This window comes from Apodemus sylvaticus, chromosome 2, assembly GCF_947179515.1.
Source record: "Apodemus sylvaticus chromosome 2, mApoSyl1.1, whole genome shotgun sequence".
Taxonomy (NCBI): Eukaryota; Metazoa; Chordata; class Mammalia; order Rodentia; family Muridae; genus Apodemus; species Apodemus sylvaticus.
In genome coordinates, this window is record NC_067473.1 from 82,365,500 (window position 1) to 82,374,990 (window position 9,491).

The window sequence follows — 9,491 nt, forward strand, 5'->3', positions numbered from 1 at the left end:
AGTACCAGGAAGTACCCAGGGCTTGTCCTTGGCATATACCCTAGAGTTAGTTAATCACTAGCTACTTCCTAATAACAGTTAATCGAAGGCTAGTCTGATTTTTTCAGATATGCTTTCAGACTGTTTGATTGTTCAGTCTTGCTTCAGAACACCTATCTGTCTGCTTATAACAGTCATTCTATTAGATACTTGCCAGGTTAGACACACCCTCACTTGCTTCCAATTCCTACAAAAGCTTGCTCTTCCAATGTTCTATAGGCTGCTCTGACTTCTGTTCCTGCTATATTGCTTTGGGGATAGAAAAGAACTGAAGCCCATGCTTGCAATAAAGAGATCTTAGTGTGATTACATCAAAAGTGGCTCCCTGGTGGTTTTGTGGGGTTCACAAACACTTCCTGACACAACATTGCATCTCCCTAAATGGGGAAATAGAATAGATAGTTATGAATGGATGGGGTCAGGGCTGAGGCAAGCATAACAAACTGAGAGCAGAAGGAGAAGTAGAAACCCTAATTAGAATATATTATATGAAAAAAATCACTTTTCAATAAAAGAAAAACATATTGCTGAAATGATGGATATGGTGGTAAACACTTATGATCCCAGAGCTGGAGAAGTTGAGACAGTAGAATCCCTGAGACTACCATCTTGGTCCAGATCACAGAGAGAGTTGTCCTATCAAGAAACCATGTTAATGGCATATGAAGAACAACAGCCAACTCTGTCTTCTGGCCTCCATCTGTCCAAATACACACATCTTTCAGCTGTTCACATACACTTGCATACAGGAATATATATATATATATATATATATATATATATATATATATATATATATATACAATAAACACATTGTGTGACATGTATATGTATGTAAAACATTTTATTAACCATTAATATTTCAATAAATAGATAAAATGAAGTACATATAAACAGGCACATTATATTTTCAAAAATGACCCATTAAATAACTGTAGCAAAAATAGAAAATTAAAATTCACATTATTGATGGATACAGATAAATTATGATTGGGGGAAAGAAATAATGGTAAAATAACATATTTAAACTATTTTTGATAAGTGAAAATAAATTAAAATCAAAACAAAGTTAAAAGTCCATATCAATTAGGATCTACTTTTGAGGACTGTCAGCATCAAAGCAATATTTACTCCATAAAGTAAAATGTATAAAGAGTATTCATGTGGAAATATCAACTTATTGTGTACAATTAACTTAAGAAGTCTCTACTACATGACAACAGAAATGTCAAAAGAATGAATATATGTGTAATAGCATGCATATTACTTAAAATCATATGAAGAATCTTGCTTATACATGCATATAAGAAATTAATCAATAAGTTTTTAAGGAAGAGAGAAAATATCTCTTAGAAAATATATGGTGGCATTTTAACTGTCTGTTTTTCAGCATAGTAATTATTCTGTTATCAAGGCTTGAATCATTCATGTTTAAAAAGAATTTGCCTGTTGGAAACAACATAACTGGGGCTGCATAGAATGAATCTTTTTAACCAGTAGTAAGTCCAGTTCCAGGGAATTCCATGACGCTTTCTCAACTCTGTGGAGCCAGATGAATGTACACATGGTTCCACACTTGCACAGCACTTGTACATACATATATGAAATTAATCAATAGCTTTTTAAGGAAGAGAGAAAACATCTCTTAGAAAATATATGGTGGCATTTTTACTGTCTGTTTTTCAGCATAGTAATTATTCTATTATCAAAGCTGATTTGTACCAATGGAGTAATTGTGGGATAGGCATTCATCACAAACTTCTGAAAAGTCAGGTTGGTGGGGTCATACATCCATAAGAGGATGGAAGTCATTGACATGATGAACTCTACCCAGTACATGACCACAAAAAAAAAAAAAAAAAAATAACCCACCAGCAGCAAGATGGTCCGAGTGGCCCTTTTCTCAGGGGACGCTCTCAGGTGAGTGATCCCATGAAGGTGCTTGCATTGCCTTTGATATCTGAACAAGATAATCACTATGCATATACTTGTGGTTATCATGATTCCTACAAGAAACACATCTCTGGAAATTTCCACCATTAAAATCAATCCTCTGATGGTATATTTCATGGGTAAGAGTGAACAGTATTTAGTGACCTTCATCTGGTTGGCCTCACTCATGTTAGTATAAGCAACAACATAGAAGATCTGGTTACTATAGAAGGACAAATTGAAAGACCACATACATAAGAAAGCATATATCATGTATTTTTTAAAATTTTGTTTAAATTTTGCCAACAAAGAGGTGCTGACACTGATAGTGACAGCCTGGAACACACTCAGGAGGCAGGTGATGCGGATAGAGAGGCTTCTCATTAACCTACTTATATAAAATGTTACCTTACACTTGAAGTCATTATCAATGCTCAGTGTCTCAAATAAGTCTGTAATCCAAATATCCCCTCCAGTGAGGAGCATCATGATGTGAACAAAGGTCAGTTGACAGGAGATCAGGTCCGTGGGCTTAGGAGGTCTGTGACCTAGGATGATGAAAATATAGAAACAAAGAAGAGCCCAACTCAGGTGGCGGCGGCGGCGGCAGCGGCAGCAGTGGCTGCTCCAGCTGAAGGGCCATCAGCAGTGGAACCAAGGCGTCACAGGGACCAGTTAGGCCCTGCGCCCACGACCACTGACCTTCGCTGACCAGCCAGGCAGCAAGCAGCTGCAGTTGTGCGGCGCCTTTCCTGCACGGAGGCCACTTCAGAACTCGGCCTCCCACCAGTCAGGAGAGGTGCATCCATCTTGGTTCCGTACTCCAGGAATTGGACAGACTGAGGTACACAAACATAATCCGAGGCCAACACCGCGGTGGTCTGAGCCCGACGGGCGTTGGCCTGCACCCAGGCCCTGAGCGGGTCGGGGGGCCATCGGGGTGCCAACCCAGCCAGGAGGTTTTTTGCCCAGGCCTGCGAGCGCGCCGCCGCCATTTTGCCTGCAGGACGACAGAGAGCTCAGGCGGGCAGACCTGTAACAGGCATAGCCTAAGGCTAACAAAGCGGGGGTCCAGGCCCCAAAAGGCACAGGACTGACCCCAAGAACTGGGCGGCTTGGTGGGCCATCTGTGAGTCAACCCGCCCAGGTGATTGTTAGCAAAGCAGACTCTCCCGGCGCTTTCAGGGAGCGCAGGCGCGCACGTCCGCCATCCTAGTCACCTAGCGGACCCAATTAACAGTCATAGCCCTAGGGGAACTTTGTCCAGACCTTGGCCTCCCAGGCTTTTGCCTGGACTCAGGGACTGGGCGGCCAGGCTAACCTTGTGTGCGACAGCCCGGTTGGCAGATCGGCTGCCCAGCGGAGTGAGCGGAACACAGGGGAGGTCACAGTAGCATACACCATCGGCACTCCCTGGGGGTGCACACAGGCTCCATCTGGTCCACAGACACAATCTGGGGCAAGGCCTCAGGCAGAAGCCCTTAGCTCTACTCTCTCCCCTTCCGGATCCAGATCAGTCTGGGCGGCAGCATTACATCTCCAAGTCCTGCAAGTGGCTAGCTGGGCTTCCGGGCGGCCAGCTGGGAGAAGTCAGTGTGCTCCAGTGAATCCAGCGGGCCCCAGCGGGAGCCTTCGGGTGCCTGCTTTGGGATCGGAACAGCCTGGGCAGCAGCACACTGTCTATAAGCAGTGCAGGAGGTAAGCTGTGCACCAGAGGCCAACTGGGAAGGGGCAGCTTGCACTGGTGAGTCCAGCACTGACAAGATAAACTAACACCAGTGAGAACTAGATGGCAAAAGACAAACGCAGGAACGTCACTAACAGAAATCAAGGCAATATGGCAACATCTGAACCCAATTCTCCTCTACCAACATGTCCTGGATACCCCATCACACCAGTAAAACAAGATTTGGATTTAAAATCACTGGTCATGATGCTGGTACAGGAACACATGAAGGACATACATAAAGAAATTCAGGAGAAAATGGATCAAAAGTTAGAAGCCCTTGCAAGGGAAACACAAAAATCATTGAAAGAAATCCAGGAGAATACAAAAGCCAACAAGGAGGAAATGCAAAAAACACTTAAAGAAATACAGGAGAACTTTGGTCAACAGGCTGAGGTCATGAAAGACGAAACACAAAAATCTCTTAAAGAAATACAGGAGAACTTTGGTCAACAGGCTGAGGTCATGAAAGACGAAACACAAAAATCTCTTAAAGAATTACAGGAAAACACAAACATGCAAGTGAAGGAGCTAAGCAAAACCATCCAGGATCTAAAATCAGAAGTAGAAACAACTAAGAAAACTCAAAGGGAGACAACTTGGGAGATAGAAAGCCTTGGGAAGAAATCAGGGGACAGAGATGCAAATATCAACAACAGAATACAAGAGATAGAAGAAAGAATCTCAGATGCTGAAGATTCCATAGAAACCATGGACTCAACAGTTAAAGAAAATGCAAAATGCAAAAAGCTTGTAACCCAAAATATCCAGGAAATCCAGGACACAATGAGAAGACCAAACCTAAGGATTATAGGCATAGATGAGAGTGAAGATTTACAACTTAAAGGGCCAGCAAACATCTTCAATAAAATTATGGAAGAAAACTTCCCTAACCTAAAGAGAGAGATGCCCATGAATATACAAGAAGCCTACAGAACTCCAAACAGACTGGACCAGAACAGAAATACTTCCCGTCACATAATAATCAAAACACCAAATGTTCTAAACAAAGAAAGAATACTAAAGGCAGTAAGAGAAAAAGGCCAAGTAACATATAAAGGAAGACCTATCAGAATCACAGCAGACTTTTCACCTGAGACTATGAAGGCTAGAAGGTCCTGGGCAGATCTCATGCAGACTCTAAGAGAACACAAATGCCAACCAAAACTACTATATCCAGCAAAACTCTCAATCACCATAGATGGAGAAACTAAGATATTTCATGACAAAACCAAGTTTACCCAATATCTATCCACAAACCCGGCCCTAAAAAGGATAATAGGAGGACAACACCAATACAAGGAGGGAAACTTCACCCTGGAAAAAGCAAGATAGTAACCTTTCATCAAACCCAAAAGAAGTTAAGCATTCAAATTTAAAAAATAACGTCAAAAATGATAGGAAGTAACAATCACTATTCCTTAATATCTCTTAACATCAATGGACTTAATGCCCCAATAAAAAGACACAGACTAACTGAATGGGTACGTAAACAGGACCCTACATTTTGCTGCTTACAGGAAACACACCTCAGGGTCAAAGACAAACACTACCTTAGAGTAAAAGGCTGGAAGACAATTTTACAAGCAAATGGTCTCAGGAAACAAGCTGGAGTAGCCATTTTAATATCAGATAAAATTGACTTTCAACCCAAAGTCATCAAAAGAGACCCTGAGGGACACTTCTTGCTGGTCAAAGGAAAAATACAAAAAGAAGAACTGTCAATCCTGAACATCTATGCCCCAAATGCAAGGGCACCCTCTTTCGTAAAAGAAACTTTATTATAACTAAAAGCACACATTGCACCTAACACAATAATTATGGGTGACTTCAACACTGCACTTTCCTCAATGGACCGATCAGGAAAACAGAAACTAAACAGGGACACAATGAAACTAATTGAAGCTTTGGACCAATTAGATTTAACAGATATATATATAGAACATTCTATCCTAAAACAAAAGAATATACCTTTTTCTCAGCACCTCAAGGTACCTTCTCCAAAATCGACCATATAATTGGTCACAAGATAGACCTCAACAAATATAAGAAGATCGAACTAATCCCATGCCTCCTATCTGATCACTATGGAGTAAAAGTGGCCTTCAATAGCAACAGAAACAACAGAAAGCCCACATACACGTGGAAACTGAACAATACTCTACTCAATGATACCTTGGTCAAGGAAGAAATAAAGAAAGAAATTAAAGACTTTTTAGAACACAATAAAAATGAAAATACAACATACCCAAATCTATGGGACACAATGAAAGCAGTGCTAAGAGGAAAACTCATAGCCCTGAGTGCCTCCAAAAAGAAAATGGAGAGAGCATACATTACCAGCTTAATGACACACCTGAAAGCCCTAGAACAAAAAGAAGCTATTTCGCCCAGGAGGAGTAGAAGGCAGGAAATCATCAAACTCAGGGCCGAAATCAATCAAGTAGAAACAAAGGGAACCATACAAAAAATCAACAATACCAGGAGCTGGTTCTTTGAGAAAATCAACAAGATAGATAAACCCTTAGCCAGAATGACCAAAGGGCACAGAGAAAGTATCCAAATTACCAAACTTAGAAATGAAAAGGTAGATATAACAACGGAAACTGAGGAAATCCAAAAAATCATCAGATCCTACTACAAGAGCCTATACTCAACACAACTGGAGAATCTGGAGGAAATGGACAATTTCCTTGACAGATACCAAATACCAAAATTAAATCAGGACCAACTAGACCATCTAAACAGTCCCATAATGCCTAAAGAAATAGAAGGAGTCATAGAAAGTCTTCCAACCAAAAAAAGCACAGGACCAGATGGCTTCAGTGCAGAATTCTACCAGACCTTCAAAGAAGAGTTAACACCAATACTCTTCAAACTATTCCACAAAATAGAAACAGAAGGAACACTACCCAATTCCTTCTACGAAGCCACAATTACGCTGATACCAAAGCCACACAAAGATCCAACAAAGAAAGAGAACTTCAGACCAATTTTCCTTATGAACATCGATGCAAAAATACTCAATAAAATTCTTGCCAACCGAATCCAAGAACACATCAAAACGATCATCCACCATGATCAAGTAGGCTTTATCCCGGGAATGCAAGGTTGGTTCAATATACGGAAATCCATCAATACAATCCACTACATAAACTCAAAGAACAAAACCACATGGTCATTTCATTGGATGCTGAAAAAGCATTTGACAAAATTCAGCCTCCCTTCATGCTTAAAGTCTTGGAGAGAACAGGAATTCAAGGCCCATACCTAAACATAGTAAAAGCAATATACAGCAAACCGGTAGCCAGCATCAAACTAAATGGAGAGAAACTTGAAGCAATCCCACTGAAATCAGGGACCAGACAAGGCTGCCCCCTTTCTCCTTATCTTTTCAATATTGTACTTGAGGTACTAGCTCGGGCAATTCGACAACATAAGGAGGTCAAAGGGATACAAATTTGAAAGGAAGAAGTCAAACTATCATTATTTGCAGACGACATGATCGTCTACCTAAGTGACCCAAAGAACTCCACTAGAGAGCTCCTACAGCTGATAAACAACTTCAGCAAAGTGGCAGGTTATAAAATCAACTCAAGCAAATCAGTGCCCTTCCTATACTCAAAGGATAAGCAGGCGGAGAAAGAAATTAGGGAAATGACCCCCTTCACAATAGCCACAAACAGTATAAAGTATCTTGGGGTGACTCTTACCAAACATGTGAAAGATCTGTATGACAAGAACTTCAAGACTCTGAAGAAGGAAATGGAAGAAGACCTCAAAAAATGGGAAAACCTCCCATGCTCCTGGATCGGTAGAATCAATATAGTTAAAATGGCCATTTTGCCTAAAGCACTATACAGATTCAATGCAATACCCATCAAAATCCCAACTCAATTCTTCACAGAGTTAGAAAGAGCAATTATCAAATTCATCTGGAACAACAAAAAACCCAGGATAGCTAAAACTATTCTCAGCAACGAAAGGAAATCTGGGGGAATCAGTATCCCTGACCTCAAGCAATACTACAGAGCAATAGTGTTAAAAACTACATGGTATTGGTACAGTGACAGGCAGGAGGATCAATGGAACAGGATTGAAGATCCAGAAATGAACCCACACACCTATGGCCACTTGATCCTCGACAAAGAGGCTGAAAACATCCAATGGAAAAAAGATAGCCTTTTCAACAATTGGTGCTGGTTCAACTGGAGGTCAGCATGCAGAAGAATGCGAATTGATCCATCCTTGTCTCCTTGTACTAAGCTCAAATCCAAATGGATCAAGGACCTCCACATAAAGCCAGACACTCTGAAGCTAATAGAAAAGAAACTGGGGAAGACCCTTGAGGACATCGGTACAGGGAGAAAGTTTCTGAACAGAACACCAATAGTGTATGCTCTAAGAGCAAGAATTGACAAATGGGACCTCATAAGATTACAAAGTTTCTGTAAGGCAAAGGACACCATCAAGAGGACAAATCGGCAACCAACAAATTGGGAAAAGATCTTCACCAATCCTACATCAGATAGAGGGCTAATATCCAATATATATAAAGAACTCAAGAAGTTAGACTCCAGAAAACCAAACAACCCTATTAAAAAATGGGGTACAGAGTTAAACAAAGAATTCTCACCTGAAGAACTTCGGATGGCGGAGAAGCATCTTAAAAAATGCTCAACTTCATTAGTCATTAGGGAAATGCAAATCAAAACAATCCTAAGATTTCATCTTACACCAGTCAGAATGGCTAAGATTAAAAATTCAGGAGACAGCAGGTGTTGGAGAGGGTGTGGAGAAAGAGGAACACTCCTCCACTGCTGGTGGGGTTGCAAATTGGTACAACCACTCTGGAAATCAGTCTGGCGGTTCCTCCGAAAACTGGGCACCTTACTTCCAGAAGATCCTGCTATACCACTCCTGGGCATATACCCAGAAGACTCCCCACCATGTAATAAGGATACATGTTCTACTATGTTCATAGCAGCCCTATTTGTAATTGCCAGATGCTGGAAAGAACCCAGGTATCCCTCAACAGAAGAGTGGATGCAAAAAATGTGGTATATCTACACAATGGAGTACTATTCAGCCATTAGAAACAATGAATTCATGAAATTCTTAGGCAAATGGATGGAGCTAGAGAATATCATACTAAGTGAGGTAACCCAGACTCAAAAGGTGAATCATGGTATGCACTCACTAATAAGTGGATATTAACCTAGAAAACTGGAATACCCAAAACATAATCCACTCATCAAATAAGGTACAAGAAGAAAGGAGGAGTGGCCCCTTGTTCTGGAAAGACTCAGTGAAACAGTATTCAGGAAAACCAGAACGGGGAAGTGGGAAGGGGTGGGTGGGAGGACAGGGGAAGAGAAGGGGGCTTGCGGGACTTTCGGGGAGTAGGGGGGCTAGAAAAGGGGAAATCATTTGAAATGTAAATAAATTATATCGAATAAAAAAAAAAGAAACAAAGAAGAATCATATTGGCTAGGACTCCAAGCCCAGCTTGGAAATAAAGTAAATTCTTGAGTGAGAACATAAGTGGAGAGTGTATTCATCTTAAGAGCATAGTGGAAATTTATTTTATATATCTGAAAAAAAATGAGCATATATCAAGTTTGTGACACACTGCTTACATTATCATTCTTTTTTTCTGTACTAATTCTTGAGTAGCTTGTCTCTTTAACTCTTGATCTTCTAGACTGCACATCATAGAAAACATTTCAATGTCCTCCATATATCTGCTGTATATATAGAAGATTATAAATAATAAATACAATCATAATCATAT

At 40.6% G+C, this 9,491-nt stretch overlaps 1 protein-coding gene across 1 annotated transcript; it reads right to left on the reverse strand.

Moving 5' to 3' along the window:
- Positions 1-1,707: 1,707 nt before the first annotated feature.
- On the reverse strand, positions 1,708-9,239 carry LOC127678664 (putative vomeronasal receptor-like protein 4). Its single transcript, XM_052173801.1, has 2 exons — positions 9,178-9,239; positions 1,708-2,551 (listed from the first exon to the last, which is right to left on the reverse strand). The coding sequence occupies exons 1-2, from the start codon at positions 9,237-9,239 to the stop codon at positions 1,708-1,710; spliced, it is 906 nt and encodes a 301-aa protein (XP_052029761.1).
- Between the last annotated feature and the right edge of the window lie 252 nt (positions 9,240-9,491).